Source organism: Electrona antarctica (genome assembly GCF_951216825.1).
Source record: "Electrona antarctica genome assembly, chromosome: 9".
Classification (NCBI taxonomy): Eukaryota; Metazoa; Chordata; class Actinopteri; order Myctophiformes; family Myctophidae; genus Electrona; species Electrona antarctica.
In genome coordinates this window covers 15,853,779-15,880,292 of record NC_136790.1, presented here as the reverse complement: position 1 = coordinate 15,880,292, position 26,514 = coordinate 15,853,779, and the positions used below count along the sequence as shown (strand labels likewise).

Genomic DNA, 26,514 nt, shown 5'->3' with positions numbered 1-26,514 from the left:
TCGGATTTCGGGAGCTGTAATTCCACACTCTATATAGCATTCGGAGATTGTGGAATAGTTGTCTGGCTATGCACTGTTTAAAGATGGAGTGCTGTGATTTCCCGTAAAACATAATCATCAGGTATTATTATTGTAGTAGGAGGAAGATTTCTTTCAAAAAAGTGTACAGAAAGTGTTAAAATTATGTTTTTATGTGGCCACACCCACCAGTTCATTAAGCGCACTGTGCAATGCAAACTAATAGGCGAGTGTGCTCCGGTGCAGTATTTCCGAACGCGCCCTAAGTATACATGGTTTTCACCTTAGCACCACCCACCTGAACTTAAGCCTCGCCCACAGCTGACAATGTGGGAGGGGTTAGGGTTATGATGTCACTAAAATGGTGTTATTTCGATTGGGCCTTTTGACTCAAAGGCTTTCAGCTTTCAGGAAGAACCAAAAAATACACAGGGAAGACATATTTGAATATTATAACCAAACCTGGGGGTCTATTAGAGTAATGTCAACTCCATAAACACATGCAAAACAGAAAAAGTACAAAGATCATGGCACTCCATCTTTAAAATAGTACACAGATTCAGAGTCAATCTATGCAGATTTAGTTCCAACTAAAAAGACACTGACCTTTTCAGAAGCATCCGAGAGATTTCACCAGAGAAGTAATCTAAAGTGTTGGGAGCGCAGAGCTCCAGTGTGTCATACTGTGTCATTGCTTTTATACTATCCCATTCTGGGCGGGAACCCCTTTTGGTGTTAGCATTATGTTATGCTTTAGCTATTGAAAAATAGCAGATCTACAAGCTCAGTGAACTCACTTGGAGAGTACTGTGGATAATATGGAGCCAGTCCATCTTTTTAACACTCTCCCAGAGTTCAATTAATGCTCATGTTTTTAAAGTGTATGAATGACACACTCTCACACTCTCACTCACACACACACACACACACACACACACACACACACACACACACACACACACACACACACACACACACACACACATACACACTCACACACTCACACTCACACTCACACTCACACACACAAGCTTGTAGGTCTGCTATTTTGAAAAATCGAAGAACGACTGACATAGAAACATAGCTTTTTCAGAAAACTGTCAGGATGTAGAAGACATTTTTAGAATCTGATCTCAGGTCAGAATGGGTTATATACTGCAGTGGTTCTCAACCTTTTCATGCCACGACTGCCCAAAATAATCATTCCAACCGGGGACCCACCACCCTGACATAATAGCCGATCTACAAGCTCACAGTGCCTCGCAACTGTTTGCCTCTTTCTTATATTATGTGACAATTTGGCCAATGCTTGACCAGTTTTTTTTAATAGTATAGTTTGTTAATTGTTTTGATGCAGTAAATGGTATTTATTTATTAGTGTGGTTGCTGTAGGCACCACACTATTGTTCTCGGTTTGAGATTATAATTTTTTTACAGCAAAGTGAAACCTGCTTTTTGTAAACTTTTGCACAACAGAAAAGTGAATCTTTTTCTCCTGCTTCACACACTGCTGTCACTGTTGTCAGTTCCCAGTGGATTGCTCGCGGCTCGCATCAGTGCAATCACACTTGCAATTTCCCAGAATTGCACCTTTCTAGTTTATTTTTTATTTTTTTTACTTTAAATATTAGAGAGGGAGGAGCTTTTTATTTAATGTCAAATGCAACATTTCGGTCTTTCGACCTTCCTCAGGCATCGCAAGACCGAAACGTTGCATTTGACATTAAATAAAAAAGCTCTTGAACCAGCAAGTGACATGTCTGCAGTCTGCTGCTTTGTCGCCGACGCACATGTTGTCATAATAGTAAGTCGAGTGTGCGGAGGTCTTCCCTTCAAAAAATACTTTAAATATTAAAAAGGACATGAAATTGTCACTTTACTGTCATCTGGGGACCCCCCCAAAAAAAACCCAAAAAACAAATCATGTGGGGCCCCCGACCCACAGGTTGAGAACCACTGAATACTGCACGTAATCTCTTCTGAGGGAGAACATTAAAAATCTCTTTGTACCAAAGTGTACGAGGGAGTTTTATTTCATCCAATTAATTAAGATGCGTTTTCAGGGCTAATGGTAGGAGTTTATCTCACAACCCATTGTGATGCAATGCGTTGCGGCTCTATTGTCAAAGCTTTTCCACCGGTATTGCTGTGCCCCCCCCCCGAGGTCACTTATCGCTCCAATGCAATGGAGAGCCAGCAGGCTCGCCTGGAGCCGACTGCACGTATACTGGCTGCCAGTGGGAAACACAGCGGTGAAATGACTGCCGCCGAAGCAAAAACATCGCGAAACGGACTTACATGGCCGATATGAAGTTAGGAGACTTAGGTGGTCTTTACACGAGAACGGTGTTCATAGGAAACGGCAAAATAAAGTATTGTTTGCTGGGGTCCCTTTAGACGAGAACAGCGTTTTCAGGAGGTGAAAACGCAACAAAGTGAAACCACCTTCCAGAGTTGAAATCTTTGAGAACGCTGTTTCCTATGGTCTCCATATAAACAGGCAAAACGGCGAATCCGCAAAACGTATGACATCATGGCTCACGTTGGCTCACAGCGCATATATTATTACATTGATGCATAATTATGATATAATGGAGTTCCTGATCAAGCCTCCCTCCTCGCCTACAAAGCGCTGCTCATCAGTGATGGTGAATGTAAAACCATGATGTAAATAAAATGCCTTGTGATAGGCGGCGCAGCAGCGTTTATGTAGCCTAATGTATTATAAAATATTTAACCATCCTGTGGCGCGCTCTGCCTGCATGCTCTGTGCTGCCTGTCAGCCTGTCTGCCACCTCGATGGATGAGTTAGTAGAAAGCAGGCAGCGACGTCCACAACCACATTGTGCGTCACCCCGATAGGGTTGCGTGGAGGGGGAGCTACCCATGGAGCTACCTGCTTCTTCTTCGTGTACGTGGTCTATTTGGCAGCCTGTTACCGCCACCTAGCGACATTATAGCGTTTTCATAAAGTGTGCGTTCTCGTGTAAAGGGTCAATAAAAAATGAGAACGCAACGGGACTTTGCCGTTTTATCTGGAGATGGTCGCCGTCTAAAAGAGGCCTTAGGTGGCCGGTTAAGACTGAGGTTAGAGTTAAGGTTAGACGGCGTACGTCTCCGCGTTTCCACGCTTCTTAACCCATTATGGGCAGGAACCCCTCGTTATGTTATACTTTAGATTATGAAAAATAGCAGATCTACAAGCTCGTAGCGCGGCACTCGGTGCCGTGCTACGAGCTTGTAGATCTGCCATTTCCGAAAAAGCGTGAAAACGTGGCGCAACATCTTTGAATATTATATTCTTTCAGAGCGAATGTTTTTAACTCAGATCTTTGCTTCTGGGTCGGGGGTCCCTGGAACAACATATTTTCAGGTGCGCGGCCAAATACAGATAATGCTGATACATCACTACACAATACAGATAATTTCCTTGTCATGAAAAAGGTTGAGCACCGCTGACATAGAAACATAGGTTTATCAGAAAACTGTCAGGATTTAGAAGACGGCCTCAGGCCTAAATGGGTTAACCCATTCAAAAATAGCAGACCATAGCGTGCCACTCGGTGGCGCGCTATGAGCTTGTAGATCTGCTATTTTTCAATAGCTAAAGCATAACATAATGCTAACACCAAAAGGGGTTCCCGCCCAAAATGGGTTAAGTGGTTAGAATTTTACCGTAAATCGAAAGTGTCTCCGTGAAGAAGAGACCTACAAAACTATTTCAGTTCGCTACATATTTGACTGCCAGGCTTACATGAGTAATAATAATATAATCCCACCTGCGCTGTGATTGTGGGCCATATTGCAATCGCTGCCGTCTGTTCGTTCTCAGAAAGCAATAATGTAGCTTTTCACTGAGATATTATTGTGTTGACATAAATCTGAGCTGCGTTTGTTTTCATGCTGCTTGTCAAAATGAATTGTGATCAGGGAGTTCAGATAGGAAGGCGGAAATGGCGACACTGCTCTGTGTGTGTGTGTGTGTGTGTGTGTGTGTGTGTGTGTGTGTGTGTGTGTGTGTGTGTGTGTGTGTGTGTGTGTGTGTGTGTGTGTGTGTGTGTGTGTGTGTGTGTGTGTGTGTGTGTGTGTGTGTGTGTGTGCATGCGTGTGCATGCGTGTGCATGCGTGCGTGTCCATGCCTCAAAGCCTGAAACCTGACCATTGTCCAGACAGATAGCCATCTGTGTACCATACATATGTGTGTGTGTGAGAGAGAGCAAATAAATAATTCTATAGGGTTCCAGTTAACTGTATATATCATATATCGTTACTGAGAATCTTGTGGTATAGAAGAACTCCTATTATTCAAAGTGTGGTCATTGAAATGCTGTCTAGATTAATTCAGTAGTTATTTGTCTATCCACGCACGCACGCACTCACTCACGCACGTTATTGAGCCTTGTTTCCTTGCTTAAATGTCTTTTCATGCAGGTATATGCATTAGGAGTCATTAAGCAATGCTTTGTTTTCGATCTGTCAAGAGAAGTTCTTTATTATAGAGCCATGGCTCTGGTGTTGCAGGGGCCCAAATCCCTCGGCACTAGTCGGGGGGTTAATTAGAGGGCGGACCAGTCGGGCTTAAATAACACCAGGCCAGCAGGATACAACGTCTCCTTCTGATTTTGTTTTCAACGTTTGAATAAATATCACTTCCTCCCACACCGCCATCCATCCACACGTGACATATCCTGTACTTGCACACAAGACTTTTTGACCCCTGTATTAAGCAGGCCTCCGTGGTCTTTTGTTACCGTCTCGCAGTGTGTTTGATATTTTCTTTTCATTCCCCTTGTCCATCATCTCCCAGGCCCCCCACCCTACCCCCTAAACCACAGAAAATGCGGAAGCCTAGGCCACGCTCCATGTATAACCATAAGCTGTTTAACGGCAATATGGAGACCTTCATCAAGGTATACCCTCCTTTAGTGCTGGTGTGTGACTGACCTGTAGCTGTGAGGCTTCAGAAGAAGGCCTCTCCTCCTTCTCTTTGTCCTCGCTCTTCTTGCCTTCTGTTCGTTTCCTCTTCCCGTCCTCTTCCAGCTGCCTTTTGTCCACGCTGTAACATCTGTGTTTAACCTCGAAACAGGACAATTCACGCTTTGTCGAACGACCGACCGACGCGACAAAATCAGACGTGCTTCTATTAAACTTTCACTTACAAACGCATCTTTCTTTTTTGTTGTCGTATACGACGTGGTTGCTTGATGAAGCGTTGATGAGCCTTCAGGTCCATGTAGACTGCTGCGGGGTTTTTTTCCTGCATTTTCCGGACAAAATAAATAAACACGGCAGCAGTCTGCAAGGACCCTCCTCCTCCTCCTCCTCCTCCTCTTCTACCTCTGGCTCTGCTGGAGCAAACAGAGTGGCAAGTGAACTGTCTCTGTATTTGTTTGCAGAACACAATTTTAGCATCTATTTGCTTTTCAAACCCAGTTAGTGTGTGTACAGTGGAGAGAGAGAGAGAGAAGGCAGCGTTTGTGTTCTCTGTGCCAGTACCGATGCTTAAGATCCATTTCTAACCTTGAGCGTTAGGGTGTCTTTGTCGTCTGAGCTTTTTCTAACTTTGTGCTTCTCTGCTCTCCCTTTCCTTTCCTTCTGCTGCTTGTTGCTCTGCGGCTTACTGTCTCAGAGGGAGAAGGAATGCCCGTGCTCGCATTCAGGTACTGTTAGGTTCAGGGGGTCCAGACCACCACGGCACCAATACAGTCCAGAGTGCTGATCTATCTCTGAGAGTGTATAACTGAATAGTAATAATAATAATAATAATAACTGCTCTGCAAAAGTCACTGCGTTTTTTTATTTGAATCCAGAAAAGTAGCAGTTTAAGACGAAGAAAACGACTGGATTTAGAAATAATTTGTAGAATCGTCCTCGGTTCTAAATGGGTTTAATCGCTACCATTTGAGATAGAAAGAATTTACCCCCAATTGTCCATTTTTGCACTGTCAGAGTTAAATTAGCACTCAAGGTTTTGCTGTGTAAAAGCCAAAATACTAATAATAACCAGTAATATTGCCTTCTGCTAAGTGCTGCACATTTCTACTAATGAGTTACACTCACATGCTAGTATGTGTATGCTAACCTGTGACAATCTTGAGATTGTATTATAAGGTTTCAAATGTTCTGTATGCTTCTTATTTACTTGTGTATTACACCACACATTAAGACATTTACATACAGTATTTATTCATTTAATGTGCTGTAGCACACATTAGCTTTTACATAGTTCAATACATTTGATACCTTTAAGACAAGACATTTTTATAAGCGGTTGCTATAGAGCGTCGTAGTCCCGCCCGCCCCCTACCAGGGCCCAGGAAATGATTCCCCGTTAATTTTCCTCATAGACATTTCAAAAAGTATTTATTTAAAGACCTTTTGAGCCTCGTACAAAGCCAACTCGAGTTGTGACAAATCACAACATTTTTCAGGCCGAACAAATAATTAGAAAGAAGAAGAAAACGGCAGTTTATAACACTTTTTTGTTGTTTTTCTTCTTTGTAATTATTTTGTTTGGCCCAAAATATTGTGTTTGTTGTCATGATTTGTCACAACTCAAGTTGGCTTTGTACGACGCTTATAAGGTCTATAAAAAATACTTTTTGAAATGTCTATGCGTCGGCATGAAAGGGGGCGGGACTGCGACGCTCTATAGTGTAAACATTTTAGCAATATCTATCTTTGGATTAGGGGGGTGGGGTGGGGGGTACACTTTATTGTTTCTAATGCCTTGTCCTTATTGTTTCCTTTCTTTCCTCTCAGGATTCAGGCCAGCCTATTCCTCTTGTTGTTGAGAGCTGTATTAGATACATCAATCTGTATGGTAAGTTTAGATACATGTATTAGATACATCAATCTGTATGGTAAGTTTAGATACATGTATTAGATACATCAATCTGTATGGTAAGTTTAGATACATGTATTAGATACATCAATCTGTATGGTAAGTTTAGATACATGTATTAGATACATCAATCTGTATGGTAAGTTTAGATACATGTATTAGATACATCAATCTGTATGGTAAGTTTAGATACATGTATTAGATACATCAATCTGTATGGTAAGTTTAGATACATGTATTAGATACATCAATCTGTATGGTAAGTTTAGATACATAAATCTGTATGGTAAGTTTAGATACATCAATCTGTATGGTAAGTTTAGATACATCAATCTGTATGGTAAGTTTTGTGGCCAGTCGTGGCGACTCGTGGGCCTCCTCCAGTCTGCAGTGTTGTTTTCGTCGACTAAAATAAGACGAAAAATGTTCGTCGACTACCCTTTTCCACTGACGAAAACTAAATGTCAACAAATAAAAACTAGAATGTTAGGAAGGGACTAGTGGACAAGAGATCTAGTACACTTGGTTGCATGCTGAAAATAGCCGATCTACAAGCTCACAACGCGTCGCAGCGCGACGCGTTGTGAGCTTGTAGATCGGCTATTTTCAGCACGTGTAAAAATAGTCATTGCGACAGCATCAAGGCCCGCCAAAATACATTCTCATACAACGTTTGAGAACCACTGATCTGGTAGCTGGTACAATATATTCACCTTTTTGTTATGAACGTGTCAGGCTTCATAGCGAGTGACAGAGACTGGAGACCAGAGGTCATGTATGTATTTCAACATCAACATCAGCCCCAGGTTGAGAGACTGACCTGCTGAGTTTGAGGTGTAGCAATGCTGCTGTGAACTCCTTAAAGATGGAATACCGAGATTATATTCGGAGAAAGATTTATTTTCAAAAAATAAGTGTCACTCAAAAATAAGTGGTCTATTTCGATTGGGCCTTTTGACTCAAAGGCTTTCAGCTTTCAGGAAGAAACCAAAAATACACAGAGGGAAGACATATTTGATGAATATTCCAACCACACCTGGGGGTCTATTAGAGTAATGTTAACTCCATAGAAACATACAAAACAGAAAAATTACAAAAATCATGGCACTCCATCTTTTAAGCCTCATTCATACTGTTAACTTGTGTTCCACGCAGGTAATCAGATGTGAATTGTGGAGGGAACAGCATTTACATGTCGAGCCGGTGTACGGTGAATAAAGTGATCTACAACTGAATAAACGTTGTGTTTAATAAGACCTGATCAACACATACTTGGTCACACAACATGCCGTGCGTCACTATAACCGTAGCCTGGGGGGTCCACCTATGCTTTCTATGGCATAGGCAGCTCCCGGCAGGATCCGCCGGGAGAATCTAGACGCAGCTGCGCGACATGAGACTAATTCATTAGAGCGACGGAGAGAGAGAGGAGTGTGTGTGTGCGTCAATTTAACAAAGGTGCAGACTATCAGAAATCAGCAGAGAGTGATCGACGTTTGCGGTATTTTATGCCGAATTGTGAAGTGGACTCGGTCCCAGACTTTTCTCCCTGGAAATAAAAACGTGCCGTGGCGCTTATAGTTCTGCGTTATAGCAGAACTATAGTTCTGCGTTATAGCAGAACCATAACCTCACAACGCGTCGCTTCCACAACGTGTTGTCGCGCTTGCAGGTTTTCGTGGCGCAACACCGCTGTGCGACGGAGCATACATTGGAGCTTCAAAGGTTCACTGCTGGCTGCCAAAGGCATGACAACAACATCGGATGGTTTGACAGTGCTGTCGATCTTTGTTTAAACCCTACAGTATATACATCCTTGACCGGAGTCACCCAGGGGTCTATACCCCCCCCCCCCCCACTCCACCCCCCACCACCACCCCACTCATTCCTCCACCTTGTCTACCTTCTACATCTGTCTACAGCCCACCGCTGGAGCCTGGAGGCCTTTCCTCTGGATCTGGACCTAATGAAACCTCCAGAATTGAACTGATTAGGGGGCTCTCTAACTGAAACCATATGCTGCAGCCGAGCCGCGAGGGGCCCTCTCCTCCTGGAAAACACTAGAGAGAGAGCGAGAGAGAGGGAGAGAGAGAGAGAGAGAGGGAGGGAGAGAGAGAGAGAGAGAGAGAGAGGGAGGGAGAGAGAGAAAAGCATCTCCCTTTTATGACTAGATTACATTTCCTGCTCTGTGTTGTGTGTTTCCAGCAGGCTTTCATGTCGTGGCCTTTTGGGTGTGCAGATAATGGTGGGCTAACTCTGAATCTCTCAATTCGGCTCTGATGTGCCTCTCTCTCTCTGTCTCTGTCTCTCTCTCTGTCTCTCTCTCTCTCTCTCTCTCTCTCTCTTTCTGTGCTTTCAGGACTCCAGCAGCAAGGCATATTTCGGGTGCCAGGCTCCCAGATAGAAGTCAACGATATTAAAAACTCATTTGAGAGAGGTGAGTCATTGTTGTTGTTAGACCTGGCAGCTCTATAGCAAACACATCTACATTTGAGAGAGGTGAGTCATTGTTAGACCTGGCAGCTCTATAGCAAACACATCTACATTTGAGAGAGGTGAGTCATTGTTTAGACCTGGCAGCTCTATAGCAAACATATCTACAGGTAGTTGAGAGAGGTGAGTCTTTGTTTAGACCAGCAGCTCTATAGCAAACATATCTACAGGTAGTTGAGAGAGGTGAGTCATTGTTTAGACCTGGCAGCTCTATAGCAAACATATCTACAGGTAGTTGGATAATATCTACACACCTGGGAAACATATTATATTAACCCATTTCTTGTGTTTTCAGGAATACTATTGCAGAGTACGCGTTTTGTAAAGGGACTTTTGAGTACCAAGAAAAGGGCTATATAAATGTATAATTATCATTATTATTATTATTATTATTGCAGGATAATCCCATTGAACATGTCCTGAACTGTTGTCTAAGGCCTCACTCACACCTAAGACACACGCAAGACACAAGGTTGTGTTATGAAACCATGTGACTCCCATTGGAAATGCATTGAGGCGGCCATGACACACAGAAGACACAGGACACAAGTGTGTATTAGGTATGACTGAGTGAGGCCTAACCACACACTTTATGGCTTTGTTTTTACCAGGTGAAGACCCCTTGATTGATGACCGGAACGAGCATGACATTAACTCGATAGCGGGGGTCCTGAAGCTCTATTTCAGGGGGTTGGAAAACCCCATCTTTCCAAAGGAACGCTTCCTGGACCTCATCTCCACCATCAGTGAGTAACGGTTACGTTACGGGACGTCTCACATTCTGAACCCGCCTAAAGGGATTCTTCGAAGTGGGAAATCAGTTTGTTTGATTGATTGATTGAATAGTTTATTAGACTTAACCCATTTAGACCTGAGGACGATTCTACAAATGCCTTCTTTCTGAAAAACCCTATGTTTCTATGTCAGTGGTTCTCAACCTTTTTCACGTCAAGGACCCCCAGAATTATCTGTATTTGGCCACCGACCCTCATCTCAAAATATGTTGTTCCACAGGGACCCTCCAGAAGCAAAGATTTGAGTTAAAAACGTCAAAGATATTTTCACATTTTCACGATATTTCAAAAATAGCAGACGTACAAGCTCGTAGCGCGGCACTCGGTGCCGCGCCATGAGCTTGTAGATCTGCTATTTTTCAATAGCTAAAGCATAACATAATGCTTAAAACACCCCAAAATGGGCTAAATGTAAAAACAGCAACAGAGTACAGTCCCACACTTCATCCAAAAGGGATAGCACAGTCCTTGTGGTCGTTGCTTCCATTTAGGCCCTATGCAATCAATTCATAGACATGACATGAAGAATAACAACACAGTTCAATATAATCACAGGAAAAAAAGAAGAAAAGAAAAGGAAAAATATATACTGAGAGGCAAAAAACTACTTTCTGGCCTCGACAGCCCATGTACATCCAAAGAGAAAAGTCCTATCTGATTGCATTAACCGACATTAAAAACTCACTTTGCCACTGGATTTGCCACTCACTTTATGCATGCGCATGTACCCTCTATACTGTATGACAGACAGTGTACATACAGTACGTAGCATTAATGGTGCTGCCATACATTTTAGACTATAAGATGGATGAGTGGACTGGTGGTGTAGCATCGTCACAAATTCCACCGTCCAGTCATCTCGGACAGAAGTGCCAAAGCAGATTGTGGGATATATATTAGGTACCATCGAGGAGGAGAAGGACTGAGAGGCACATGGAAACAATCCCAACAGCCGAGGCTGTTGGACTTGTTATTTAGCGCAGACAGACAGACCCTCTGGGAAGAGAGCACAGGCCACATCAGTCTGCCGTGTGTGCAGCCAGGCAGCACACCACCACACGTCTCCAGAACACCCTCTCTGTTCGGTCTGCTGTAAAGGTTCTGGAGGGGGGCATCTATTAAAATATCGAGTTTCTGTCAGACAGCCTGCAATATGTCTTCAGCTTCAGCGTGGTAGCCTGTCTTTGATCGACAGACATGCTTGCATCTTGGTCATTTCTATATCAGAAGGAGACATCTGTGTTACTGTATTCATGTTCATGTATTAACCACTTAAGCCCGATATACGTTTTCATAGGATGATGAATACCAAAAAAAAATCGCCCACGTTGCACTCTAACACATATAGAGCTGCTGTTTTCCCTATGTCAATTTCTCTCTCTCTCTCTCTCTCTCTCTCTCTCTCTCTCTCTCTCTCTCTCTCTCTCTCTCTCTCTCTCTCTCTCTCTCTCTCTCCCTCTCCCCCCCCCCCCCCCCCCCCTGCCACCAGAGTTAATGTAGTTAATATGTCTTGGATTTATTTGGATCTCGTTAGTCACCGTCTGACAGCGCTGGACAGTAATTGGATGACATTCACTCCACTACATTTCAAAGACAAATATTGTACTTTTGACTCCACAATGTTTCTAGGAAGGGGGAATGTACTGTACATTATGAATTAACCTCCTCGACATTAACCACGCTCTATTTATTATAGTAGACCTGCTATTCTCATTGTTATTGATGTTTTTTTTTGGAACATTTCTGGAAAATCTGTGATACATTTCTAGTACAACAGTGGATTGATATTAAAAAGCAAATGTTCTTTGTAATTCGTACATTTCAATACTTATGCATGCATTTTTAAAAGCATTTGAACTTTTGGATACTTAAGTACATTTAAAACCAATACAACTTAACTTTAACTCAAGTACAAATTTAACTGAGCAACATTCACTTGTAGTTGAGTACTATTTGACCAGGAGTAGCCATACTTTGACTCAAATATGTGGGTGGTAGTACTTGCAGTCTGACTCTGAAAAATGCACATCAAGGTTAGCCTGGCTAATAAGCCAGACCGAATCAGCCGTTGGCAAAAGAAAATTGCCTGCTGGCGGATTACACGACAGTGTTATTTGAGTCTGGCTTATTAGCCAAGCTATCAAGGTACCATCACCATTTACACCCCCTGCTCCTCTCTCTGTGTTTCAGAGCTGGACTCTGGAGCTGAGAGAGCACATCACGTCCAGCAGATCACTGTGACTCTTCCACGCACCATCATCATCGTCATGAGATACCTCTTCGCCTTCCTCAACCAGTGAGTTTAACCCTAACCCTAACCCACGCACCATCATCATCGTCATGAGATACCTCTTCGCCTTCCTCAACCAGTGAGTTTAACCCTAACCCTAACCCACGCACCATCATCATCGTCATGAGATACCTCTTCGCCTTCCTCAACCAGTGAGTTTAACCCTAACCCTAACCCACGCACCATCATCATCGTCATGAGATACCTCTTCGCCTTCCTCAACCAGTGAGTTTAACCCTAACCCTAACCCACGCACCATCATCATCGTCATGAGATACCTCTTCGCCTTCCTCAACCAGTGAGTTTAACCCTAACCCTAACCCACGCACCATCATCATCGTCATGAGATACCTCTTCGCCTTCCTCAACCAGTGAGTTTAACCCTAACCCTAACCCACGCACCATCATCATCGTCATGAGATACCTCTTCGCCTTCCTCAACCAGTGAGTTTCATAATCGTTCCTGTCGGGAGGAAACCTCATAACTCCATTTTTGAGGTTTTGGATTTTTTTTTGGCATAAATCAGGGCTATTATAGAACCTTTACGTCTGTGTGTTGTTTCGAAAATATTGAACCAATGGAAAGTAGTAAAAAGTGCTTTGGACAAAACCTCTTAACTCCATTGGACCCTCAAAATGTCTGCTAAAGCAACTAACTCCACCACCTCTCCCCCTCTCATGGATGTAATTGACAATATATAAAGTTACAACACCAACTTTGATGAGCTTGCTTTGTTTTAAAAATATAAGATTTTCTTTATTTCCTGAAAAATGTATATTTTTCATTTCCTGAAATATGAACATTTTGGAGTTATGAGATTTCCTCCCGACAGAAGATATACATATATATATAGATATATATATACGCACCATCATCGTCACCTCTTGGCCTTCCTCAACCAGTGAGTGTCATATTGACCGACGGTTGACCTCACACCACAGCTCTTACATAAACCAATAAGACCTGAGGGTGACTCTACAAATGCCTTCTAAAGTCTAAACCAGTTCCTTCAAGATTTTTCAAAGAATGTTCAAAAATAGCAGTTGCACAAGCTCACAAAGTGACGCACTGTGATCTTGTATATCTGCTATCAGCACAGATGCTTTCCCGGTTTGAATGGGTCGAATGAATGAAACAAATGTACAGTATGTATGTAAGTATGTTTACTGGATCTTTTTTTGTCAAATAGGTTTTTATTGAGAACAGATTATAAATTGTTGTAGATTAAACATTGTGATGTGAATTACATTTTTCTTTTATAGAAAACAATACAAGGACAAAAAAGAGAAAGAAACCCCTCAACCCTCCCACCCATACTGCTCAGTGACACCGCATACTATAGATTACTAAATAGTAATTTGAAAAATGGAAAACATCTGAAAGAAACAGTCAACCATATCATTGGTATCCTGTCTATTAATTGTTTCTACTCAAGTAATGGACAGGGGGCAGCCAAACCTTATGTCTCTCCCTGTTTCTCAGGAAATACCTTATTCTCTCAAGATGAAGCGTACTAGTTGTTTACTGGATCTTAATGCTAGCTTTTTCATGGATGTCAATCTCTAGGGACGAATCACCTTCTTACTAAACTTCTTACTTAATAATTTAAAAAAAAGAAAAACTTCAGAAACCTGCTGAGGAGAAGATAATCCGTGAAGATATATTGAACACATCCGCAACTTTCCTACTTTTTTTAATTATCTCTCTAGCCCACTTTTTCGGTGTGATTTACAGTAACCCCAATCTCATCGTTCACTGGAGTAACGTACCTGTCCTACCTTTTTTTACTGGATGATATTAATGTTCCTTTTTATTTGGGTTTCCACTGCAGAACAAAGGGGTTTGATTCCACATCTCAGGTTTTACTCGTACGTTTTAACCCATTTTGGGCGGGAACCCCTTTTGGTGTTTTAAAGGCCTCTCTCCAGTGTTGGAACAAGGCCAGCTGTGTAGCTTTTCCGTGGCGTTCTGTCGTGCACTTGAGTTCTCCTCCAAGCAGATGGTTGCATGAACAGGACCGGCTGGGTTTTTCTCCCCCCTCCCCCCCTTGACTTTTTGAAAGTACTGTATAATGAAGCTTTCAAAAGCTTCGGTCAGAGTCAGACATCAGGGATGTTAAAAAGTTGTTTAAAAATGTACTGTGTGTGTGTGCACTGTGCACACACACACATCACACACACACTGTGTACACACCACACACGTGCGCACACACACACACAGAAACAGACTGATGGCGCTGTTGTTCACCTGCGTGAGAGGAAATTCCTCCATGCCGTAGTAGTCAGTCTGCAGGAATCTGCAGTGTAAAGAAGACTGGAAGGCTGTCAGAAGGAAGGCTGTCAGAAGCATTGAGCATGCAACAAAAAAGACCAGATGGAGCATTTTCATGTTACTCCTCTGAAACCTGTTTATGGTCTCATGTGTGCGCTCTCTCTCTCTCTCTCTCTCTCTCTCTCTCTCTCTCTCTCTCTAAATGGTGCATTTACGTACCACTTTACAGAGATTGTGCATTACATTCACACACACACACACACACACACACACACACACACACACACACATACACACACACACACACACACACACACGTTCACACACCGATGGGGGGGGAAACCATGCGAGGCTAGCCTGGTCGTGTGGTATTTGAGTCTGGAGATGCTGTGTATGGATCTTGTTTCCCGGGGGGCGGGTTCAAACATTTTGTCTTTGACGCAATTGGTCAGAGCTACTGTCAGTCAAAGGTCTCAAGCATTGAACGTCACTGTACCAAAGCCCGCCCATATTGCATACCGTGTCCCGATTGGCCACACCAGTTCTCTGGTGTAGGAAATGGGCGTACAATTGAGCCTCTCCAGACCGTAATCCGCCGGCAGGCAATTTTTTTTTGCCAACGGCTGATTCGGTCTGGCTTATTAGCCAGGCTAATGCGAGGCACCAACCTGCACATTGGGAGCAATTATGGGTTCAGAGTCTTGCTCAAGACACTAACGTTGCGTTCACACGGGCAGATATCGTGAAACGATGCTGTCTACCATTCATTGTTGATGGAAGCGACGTTGCAAAAAGGATGCACGTATCTGCTCCAAATCAACTCACACAACGCGTCTTTAAACGCATCGTTTAATCTGCGCGTGTGAACGCACCATAACTCTGGGAGAGCCCGGGATCAGACTCGTTACCATCGACGGCTGTTTACACACTGTTTACACGCTGTTTACACGCCAGACATGATCCAACAATCTATTGTTCAACCACGGATGGATGCAGCAGTAGTGTGTCTCAGCGTTAACATGCATCTCTTCTAAATACTAATACTAAATATCTATTAGATTTTTTGAACATTTAGCATTTAATTATATTCTGAATGGAATTGTAAATTGGATAATTTACAGTTAATGTAACAGTAATATGATGTATGATATTATCAGTAGAATTGAATAAGCGTCAAATAAGATCCTGCTCCGTGTGTATAACAAGTGCTCTCTTGTCGTTCGTTTATTCGGTGCGTTGTCGTTCTAAAAAATCCAGTGCGCTGCGCACCGGGTGTGCCGAGTGCCCGCACTGAGCGACCCTACCCTGAAGCTGGGGTTGTCCGGTGTGAATGCGTCACAGCTGTGGTCGTTCGTAAATAAGGCACACTGAACGCACTCTGTCACCGCCCACCACGCTCAACAAACTGACCACATTCCCGGTGCGCATTTCCGAACGCACCCTTTGTCTCAGTAAGACAGCCCTCCCCCTATCCACAAGGAGGAGCAGTGCACCCAGTGAGCCCAGTGTCCATGACATCAGAGACACTGGGCTCACTGCTAAAATCCAAAATATCTAAAACCACATATTACACACATAAAAAAAACCCCAGGAAAGTGTTCTAAATCTTCTAAACGTCATTAACATATATACATAAGTGTCCCTTTAAAGGAGCATTCAGTGATTTGGGTGATTTGGAAAACCACCCAGTCCGCCCCGGTAACAAAATGTGCACATGCACGCACTACAGTGGGGGGAAGTGCAACAGGCCAACAGCCCCCACTCGATCATGATTGGAGGAAGGCCCCTCTCATCCTGATTGGATGAAGGCTTTGCCACCCGCCACCAAAACTGAAACTAGGGTTTTTTGACCCCAGGGGCTCACTGGGGACAGGGAGAAACTCCTTATATGGTCAGCACACTCTATAGTAGGGAGGTTTATAAAAAAGAAAAGAAAAAATAAGTGATATTTGAATGAAGTGAAATCACTGAATATACCTTTAAGACCTGGAACGCATCTGTGTCACCGCTTGTGTGCAAATCTTTGAATATATTATTCTTTCACAGCGATCTTTTTAACTGTTTTTTGTTTTTTGTTTATTTAATTTTTTTTGTTAATATACTCAATAGAATTCTCCTTTAAAGGGTAAATGGACCGCTGCAGTTATTTATTATGGGCAGGTCTCAGATTAATTTATTTAATGGGATAATTACGAAGCAGGGTTATTTAACAGGCGTGGGATTCTTTTTTCCAAGTGTCTTACACACTGTATCTGTTACATGAATGAATGTGGGTGTGACTGTCACTGATAATGATACACAATTAACCCATTTTGACCTGGGAACGATTCTACTTAATGTCTTCTAAATCCTGACTGTTTTCTTGAAAAAGCTATGTTTTTCTATGTCAGTCGTTCTCAAACACTTTCATGTCACTTTTCACGATTCTAAATAGCAGACCTACAAGCTCGTAGCGCGGCACTCGGTGCCGTGCTATGAGCTTGTAGATCTGCTATTTTTCAATAGCTAAAGCATTACATAATGCTTAAAACACCAAAAGGGGTAATTACGCAATTACGTACATGTTCTTAACTCTTAGCCTGCCGCCATTAATTAATCCCTCGATTGCGTATTGCCATGGTTTAATCACGCGTGACACTTACTTTGAAGAGCCAAATATCCGTATCGCATTTTACTATGAAACCATTCCGTGTGTGTTGACGAAGCTGGTGCTCGTTCTCTCGGTCGGTGGTGGAAAAAGTGGACCGCGAGTATCACAGCGCCTGCTACAGGCCGTTGAAAACTTCTGTGAGATAAAGCCGTCTGAAAACAGAGCCGGCAATGTTAGTGGATGCGCGCGCATTTTCAAAATGGCCGCGCCCATTGTGTCAGAAGCATAACAAAGCTAACGGACGGTAGATTTCGATACGATCGTATTAAAACATGCATTAATGAATACATCGCTGTTAAAACGGCTTTTCCGTTTGTGGCAGGCTACAAGATTCTACGTGTTAATATTCCTATGTTCCTGGCGGGTAAACGATTAAGTATTGTACTTAAAGGCATTAGGCAAAGGCGGGGGGCGCTTGCTTGGCAGGATAGCTCTTAATTGATCCCTTTGAACTTCAAAGGGAAATGTGCACTTTAGTTGATCGATTGTCAATACTTTCACTCAAGTGCATTTTGAATTCCGGACCTTTAGTATTTGTACTTTTACTACTTAACCCATTCTGGGCGGGAACCCCTTTTGGTGTTTTAACTAAGCATTATGTTATACTTTATGTTATACAAAAATAGCAGATCTACAAGCTCATGAGCTTGTAGGTCTGCTATTTTTGAAAAATCGTGAAAATGCGGTAAATCATGTGAGTACCACTCACATGATTATCCACCACTGTAAATAACATACATGACGCATATTGACGTCTCCTCTCTCTCCAGTCTCTCCCAGTAGAGTTATGAGAACATGATGGACCCGTACAACCTGGCGATCTGTTTCTGTATTGACGTCTCCTCTCTCTCCAGTCTCTCCCAGTACAGTGATGAGAACATGATGGACGCGTACAACCTGGCGATCTGTTTCGGCCCCACCCTGATGCCCATCCCGGACGGCCAGGACCCCGTGTCCTGCCAGGCGCAGGTTAACGAAGTCATCAAGACCATCATCATCCATCACGAGGTCATCTTCCCCGGGCAGCGCGAAGTCGACGGCCCCGTGTACGAGAAGTGCATGGCCGGAGGAGAGGAGTACTGGTAATGTGGACATATTCTAAATCTCATCAAATGGTGGTCCGTGGTAGAGGGCAGCACGGGTCCACCCGGAACCGAATACCCGAGAGCCGAACCGAGAACCGAGCCGGTTTGGGCCCAAAATATTGACTTGTCCCTCGGGCAGGGTCGGATCTATTCCAAATTGCCGTGGGTCTCGTTCGGATCGTCTGAAATGCAGTTACCCGAAATTACCTGTGAGGATCCGAGCTTTATACTATATTAAACCCTTCAACTTTAAAAATAGGTTTCAAAAATAGATTCTAAAGTCCATATTGTCTGTTGAACAGAGTCAACGAGGGCTGGGTCTCGTCATGCACCTCGACATGCCGTCTCTCTCTCTCTTTCGCTTTGTCTCTGTCTCTCTCACCCCAATCCCGACAGCGCGCGCACACACACACACACACACACACACACACACACACACACACACACACACACACACACACACCCCACTGGCTATATTAATGCAATCATGGCGGCCCCCTTGAGGAGGTGAAAAGCAAAGCAACGAGCAATGTGGGAAAGTTTTGCTGTTGTCAACACCTCTTGTAAGAATGTCGGTGCGCTAAAATGCACTAATATTATGCAAGTTTTCAACCCTTGAGAGGCGGGGTGCACGTTGCTCATAGAGAGCAGTCTCATGTCATGTTGAAGCATAATATTGCAGAGAACACACTATGGGTCCGGATCTATATCGGATCGGATCGGATCAGCGCCGTTTTGGTCAGACCGGGTCAAAACAGTCCAATCCTTCTCGGCTCCATTTCGGACCGGATCCAACCCTTTCGGGGGCCGTTTCCGGGCGGGTGCGGCCAATTAGAATGTTTCTCGGATCCGTAGCGGTTCGGTTCAGATATCACCGGTCCCGTTTCGGACCGGGTCCAATTTTATGGACCCGTGCTGCCCTCTAGTCCGTGGCTCAAATGCCGAATAAATAATGGGCCTGGATATGAAAATGGTTGAAAACCACTGTTTTATGCCAAAGCATAAAATATGGCTAAAATGTGTATATGGGTCATTCTCACGAAACCAATGAAATAGCATGGCAGTGAACATTTCAATATCAAAGTCACAATTTGATAATAAAATAAAATTATCATTTTAAAGATAATAGTTTTCTCTTTCTTATACAGAGGTTTATTTAGATCTGAAAATTCATTATTATTGTTTTTTTATGCATTTTTAGCTGAAATTCTCATTACCGCAATGCGGCGACATTCATTTTAGTGGCGCTTAGACTGTATTTTAGATTGGATAAGATATATGGATTTTACTCAAACTGAATTCACATTATTAATTATGTTTAGTAAAAATATAAAATGTATTCATTAGAAAAAAAAACATTTCAATTAAATATTTATTGGGAAAAAAGGTGTCGGCCATGGTCACAGTTCTCATCCTCCGCTACATTTTTGAAGGACTGTTCAAATACACACAGAGAATTGCAAATAAAGTTAGATTTTGAATGACTCAACACATCTGACAGTACATTCAAGATGGCTACCAGTTTAGCAGATCTCTTTACATGCATCCAGAGTGAAGTTAAAATCTCTGTTAAAAAAGTCTGTTAGAACTTTTTTGGTTATCATTACCGATACAGGCACTTTTCCACATTTAGAAAATAGTTAGAAAGATTTTTTTATGAATTGTCATGTGTCATATGACACATGATGCTTTCCCGGTTTTAATGGGTTCATTAATAATTCTCTTCAAATGTCTCTAATTGTCTTGCAGTGATAGTCCCCACAGTGAGCCAGGAACCATCGAGGAAGTGGACAACGGAACTGAACCACACACCAGTGATGAAGGTGACACTCCTCCTCCTCATCCTCAACATACTGTATCTATCACAGTGGTCCTTGAGGGGGTTCCAGGTGGTCCCCATGCAGCTAAATGAGGGAGAGTTGGGCTTCGTACACACCTACACAACAAATGTTCGGTCCGTGTGTGATGTCTGATTGCTGTTTGATTGCTGCTCCAATTCATTTTCGGTGGTTCAGGGGTAGAGTGCCTGGATTGTAACCGCAAGGTTGCCAGTTCAAACCCGGGCTCCCCCAGAGTTACTGTCGAAGTGTCCTTGAGCAAGACACTGAACCCCTAATTGCTCCCGATGTGCTAGTTGGTGCCTTGCATGGTTTCTGCTGCCATCGGTGTATGAATGTGTGTGTGAATGGGTGAATGTAATGCACAATCTCTGTAAAGCGCCTTGGATAAAAGGCGCTATATAAATGCACCATTTACCATTTACCAATGGGAGTCACATGGTTTGACCAAACATTTTTGTTTGATGAGGGGGGAGCAATCAGCAATCAAACACAAATGTTTGATCAAACCATGTGACTCCCATTGGAAAAGCATTGCGGTGGCCCAAAAAAACGACCGAACATTGCTTGATTGGTGTTTGGTACGTGTGAACTAGGCCGTGGTAACCAAATGGACCCTTATAGATCGTTAACTCTTGATAGCGTAAAATGAAACCAAATGGACCCGAAAGGGTCCATTTGGTTTCATTTCACGCTCTCAAGAGTTACATTATTATTAAGCATCTGCATTACTTACTTTACAAGACGTCTCCACAATTAGAGAATGTAGAAGAATTGTTATTTAATTTGATCAATGTTTTACCTGTTATCTCTCCTATGGTATCAACATCAATACAACATGGAATTGTGGACAAAATTATCCGACGACAACAAAATATTCAAAGTTTTGCGTCTGAGAGGTTAAATAAATCTCTATCAAATGGTGGTCCGTGGCTCAAAAGCCAAATCCATAATGGACCTTGAGGTGAAACGGGTTGAGAACCACTGCTCTGTCATTGTCTTTTCCTCCAGTGTTTCTCTGTTGTTGTTGCTGCTGCTGCTGCTCTGCTATTATGACACGTGACTCAAGTGTTGAAGGGCCATGAGTTTGTATAAGTGGTCATGAACGAGAAGTGGACCTCAGCATCCCCTGGTGGTGACCATGTGAACTGCATATCCATGGGTCGGGTTGCCCTGTGATTTTAGACCAAATCCAGGAATAAGTGTCATCATCATAATGCCTGTATGGTTTTATGAACATGAACGACGATTGACATAAAGATTGCACATTAATAATGCACATGTGGATTTAGTTTTGGTGCACTGTATGCGTTGAAACATAGTGTAATAACGTCCCAGACTCTTCTCCCTTCTGGCTCCAAAACTATGGAATTTCAATCAGAACTGCAGAATCACTTCTAATCCTCCGCCGTAGTCTGAAAACTCACCTCTTCAGACTCCATCTTAGCCCGTGGCACTGGCCGTAGCGCTGGCCCTAGCCTCGGCGACCTTGCCGGCGTATGCAAAGGCTAAACTTATGTAATTTAGATATTAGCATATTATGTAGACATTGCATTCTATAGTGCACTGCATACTCATAGTTTCATTGTACAGCTATTCTACTTTTAGACAGATGTTAGGTTCTTAGCATTCTTATGATCCTTGACGACCATTTCTATGCATTTGATGTATTACCACCATGTGTTGTTGTTCTCGCTTACTGTAAACCGCTCTGGATTAAGAGCGTCTGCTAAAAGCCTGAATTGTAAATAAGTAAATCCATACCATCCGGTCGACAAAAAGCATGTACAGTTGCATTATGTAGATTTCACATGGGAATAATGCGTGTTGTGATGATAGAAGACTCTGTAGATTAAAGTACCTTTTAGTTAGTAGCGACCTACCTTTAGGGCTGGGCTTTGTACTGAAGGGTGAGAGCCTGGCATGTACTGTCGTACAACAACAACAACAAGGCTCACAGTTGAAAAGGCTGTCATCTGTGTGAAGATGAAGACAACGTGTCAGCCAAATTCCGTTGGCAAACTCCACTGTCTCTATCGCTGCATCTCTCTCTCTCTCTCTCTCTCTCTCTCTCTTGTCATCTGCCTCCTCCTCCCCGGTAGTCTCTCTCTCTTCAGTGTCGTTGGTAAACAAGCCCCATGGGACGTTTTGCCTTTGTGTATTTTCCAGGTTCTCCTCAGAGCTCCTCCTTAAAGCTAAATGGCCTCGGCTAGACGTGACATGGCGAGCCAAAACGAGGGTATAAAAGATAGCTCGGTGTCGTTTTATGAAGTGAGAATTGACAGAGTTGTGTGTGTGTGTGTGTGTGTGTGTGTGTGTGTGTGTGTGTGTGTGTGTGTGTGTGTGTGTGTGTGTGTGTGTGTGTGTGTGTGTGTGTGTGTGTGTGTGTGTGTGTGTGTGTGTGTGTGTCGCGCGGGTCAAGCATGACGTAACCCCATGCCATCTCAATGCTCCGTGGCGTTGCTGTCAGGCAGAAACCTCATATATCTTTTTCAACTTTTAATGTTTTTTTTGTTTTCATAAATCAGTGGCCTTTTTCATATCAAGGCCCATTATTATTATATTATATTAAAGTAGCTATAAAGCAATAATATGTCACAGAGACTACATTTTTTGGGAGCATTTTATCCATTGCTGGCTGTCTGAGAAAAAAAAGAAAGAAAAAAAGTAATTAAACTTTTGACATAATATTGCTTATAGCAGCTTCAAGGAGCAATGGGGGACAATAGCCCTCCCTAGAGGACATAAGCTGGTATTGCACAGGGATGAGACAGGAGGATCCCAATCCCGGAGAAAAAAATATATCCATCACGTCCCACTCCTGGTAGAATGACTCCTGATCCCATCCCACTCCCAATGTGTTTTTATTAATAAGTCATTAGGAAAGGCAATGGATTTTGTGTTCTTTTTACATTACTGTGTTTCATGCCGGAATCCCACTGCATCCCTTTGCATTCTGTCACTTCTCACAATGAGCTGTTTTGAGCTTGTAGTTCAGCTATTTTCAAATAGCCAGAGTATATAGGGCTTAACTGGCTAATGTATGTTTTCTAATAATAATCCAAATCTACAAAGTAACAAAAGTGGAGTAAAAGGTACAACATTTGCCTTTATTGCCATTTTGTTTAACCATTATTGTTTATCCTATCTGGCAAATATGTTGCTAATGCTTGTAATGAAAGCAACGTGACTGGCAGGTCTATGCTGCTCTCTATATTCAGTTATTCACACACACCTGTGAGTCTGACGTCAATATCGGTAGAGGGCACTAAGTCCATGGGTTCATGTACTTTTTTATTTGCATTATAATCCCCTTAGGGGTTTTTAGGTCACCTCATATAAGAACTGTGTTTGAAAAATAAACAAATCATCCTGGCCGTTTCACTCATACAGTATGGATATGAAGAATCAACTGACTGAGAGTAAACGCTAATGTTACTGCTGCTGAATTAGTTAAATTTTCGCTAGAAACAGACTGTATCAAATATGACTGACTGACGGTATCGCCGAGACAGTTTTTGGACCACAATTCTTACAGTATATGAGACGATTTTAAGATGACCCCATGTTATTCTCCATAGCGGAAAAAACTTCAGTGAACCAGGGGATGAGCGAGTAACTAAGGGCCTGCCCCCTGTACCATGTGTGTACTTAAGCCTTACTGTGTTGCCCCCTCGGGCTATGACCTGACGAAGATGTAACTTACACATCGAAACGTTGTCATTTTTTATTTGCACCCTGTTATAATAAACCAAGGGCCTAAATCGTCTGAGCTGCTCCAGTGCCTTCTTTTTCGGATGAGCGAGTGACGTCAGGACTTGGGCACTCTATGGCTACGTTTACCTGTATCTCTGTGTTTGCGTGTCTGCAGAGGTGGAGCAGATCGAGTCTATATTATTCACACATTTGTATCTCTTGTGTTTGTGGGTCCTTATTGCGTGTCTGCAGAGGTGGAGCAGATCGAGTCTATATTATTCACACACTTGTATCTCTTGTGTTTGTGGGTCCTTATTGCGTGTCTGCAGAGGTGGAGCAGATCGAGTCTATATTATTCACACACTTGTATCTCTTGTGTTTGTGGGTCCTTATTGCGTGTCTGCAGAGGTGGAGCAGATCGAGTCTATATTATTCACACACCTGTATCTCTTGTGTTTGTGGGTCCTTATTGCGTGTCTGCAGAGGTGGAGCAGATCGAGTCTATATTATTCACACACTTGTATCTCTTGTGTTTGTGGGTCCTTATTGCGTGTCTGCAGAGGTGGAGCAGATCGTGTCTATTATTATTCACACACCTGTATCTCTTGTGTTTGTGGGTCCTTATTGCGTGTCTGCAGAGGTGGAGCAGATCGAGGCCATCGCCAAGTTCGACTACGTGGGCCGCAGCCCCAGGGAGCTGTCCTTCAAGAAGGGAGCCTCTCTGCTGCTGTACCACCGGGCCTCGGAGGACTGGTGGGAGGGCCGACACAACGGCGTCGACGGTCTGATCCCACATCAGTACATCGTGGTGCAAGACCTGTGAGTCGTCTGTCTGTCTGTCTGTCTGTCTGTCTGTCTGTCTGTCTGTGACCACAAGAGGTCACTTTAAATGTGGTATCAAAAGCGACCACTGAGTTGTTGTTTAATCCATTAAGATCTGGAACGCATCTGTGTCACTTTAGCTTTTAACCACTGACTTTAGCCATTCTTTTTTAACTTTAGCTGTTTTTTCTTTAGCTGCAAATCTTTGAATATATATTCTTTCACAGCGGACATTTTTAACTTGCATCTTTTTTTTCTTGGGGATCCCTGGTACAACATATTTTTAGATGGGGGTCCGGTGGCCAAATAAATACATTTTTCGGGTCCTTGACAAGAAAAAGATTGAGAACCACAGATACTGTATACAAACATAGGTTTTTCAGGAAACTGATTTAGAAGACATTTTGTAGAATCTGGTCTTAGGTCTTAATGGGTTAATTTTGATCATTTGTGAGGGCTCCATTTAGAGCGTGACATGATTGATAAACTGCTTTGTATTGGTGCAATTTAATTACCAAAACCACACTGAATTTGTGCGGTCTTTTACTTTTCGTTTGTGTTTTCCCTGCTTCTCAGCGACGACGCTTTCTCCGACAACCTCAGCCAGAAGGCGGACAGTGAAGCGAGCAGCGGTCCACTGCTGGACGACAAGACTTCGTCCAAAAACGACGCCCCGTCACCGTGCGAGCAGCCGCCCGATTTCACCAACTTCGGCGTTGTGGGGAGGTGGGTACGGCATTCAAGATGTACAGCAGTACCACTGTTAGACATCTGTTTGGCGTTGTGGGGAGGTGGGTACTGGGTACGGCATTCAAGAGGTACAGCAGTACCACTGTTGCACATCTGTTTGGCGTTGTGGGGAGGTGGGTACAGCATTCAAGACCTACAGCAGTACCACTGTTAGACATCTGTTTGGCGTTGTGGGGAGGTGGGTACAGCATTCAAGACGTACAGCAGTACCACTGTTAGACATCTGTTTGGCGTTGTGGGGAGGTGGGTACGGCATTCAAGAGGTACAGCAGTACCACTGTTAGACATCTGTTTGGCGTTGTGGGGAGGTGGGTACGGCATTCAAGATGTACAGCAGTACCACTGTTAGACATCTGTTTGGCGTCGTGGGGAGGTGGGTACAGCATTCAAGACGTACAGCAGTACCACTGTTAGACATCTGTTTGGCGTTGTGGGGAGGTGGGTACGGCATTCAAGAGGTACAGCAGTACCACTGTTAGACATCTGTTTGGCGTTGTGGGGAGGTGGGTACGGCATTCAAGAGGTACAGCAGTACCACTGTTAGACATCTGTTTGGCGTTGTGGGGAGGTGGGTACGGCATTCAAGATGTACAGCAGTACCACTGTTAGACATCTGTTTGGCGTCCAAGTTCCAGTGGTGAAAAGTAACTCGAGTACTGTACTTAAGTTCAGTTTTGAGGTATTCGTACTTTACTTGAGTATTACCAATACCCAACCCAATAGTATTACCAATACCCAATACTTTTACTTCTACTCCACTGCATCTCAGAGGCAAATATTGTTTACTCCACTACATTTATTTGACAGCTTTAGTTACTAGTTACTTTGATTATTATTAAAAAACAAAGACACATACAGTACTCACTTCAGCCCTATGCAGTTTGGCCATTTGAAAATAGCCGGTCTACAAGCTCACAATGCATCGTGAGATTTTTATACATTTGAAAACTTGAAATGAGACT

General features: G+C 43.1%; 1 protein-coding gene across 2 annotated transcripts in view; it reads left to right on the top strand.

Annotated features, from left to right (window-relative positions):
• The window catches only part of srgap3 (SLIT-ROBO Rho GTPase activating protein 3), a 140,688-nt gene that overhangs the window by 104,403 nt on the left and 9,771 nt on the right, over positions 1–26,514 (top strand). For both annotated transcript variants that reach the window (XM_079510060.1, XM_079510061.1), the window contains 9 exons: positions 5,648–5,678; positions 6,781–6,841; positions 9,222–9,299; positions 9,967–10,101; positions 12,340–12,445; positions 18,216–18,443; positions 20,196–20,269; positions 24,619–24,799; positions 25,379–25,528. In XM_079510060.1, the coding sequence (XP_079366186.1) occupies positions 5,648–5,678; positions 6,781–6,841; positions 9,222–9,299; positions 9,967–10,101; positions 12,340–12,445; positions 18,216–18,443; positions 20,196–20,269; positions 24,619–24,799; positions 25,379–25,528 (1,044 nt within the window). The remainder of the gene's footprint in view (positions 1–5,647; positions 5,679–6,780; positions 6,842–9,221; positions 9,300–9,966; positions 10,102–12,339; positions 12,446–18,215; positions 18,444–20,195; positions 20,270–24,618; positions 24,800–25,378; positions 25,529–26,514) is intronic.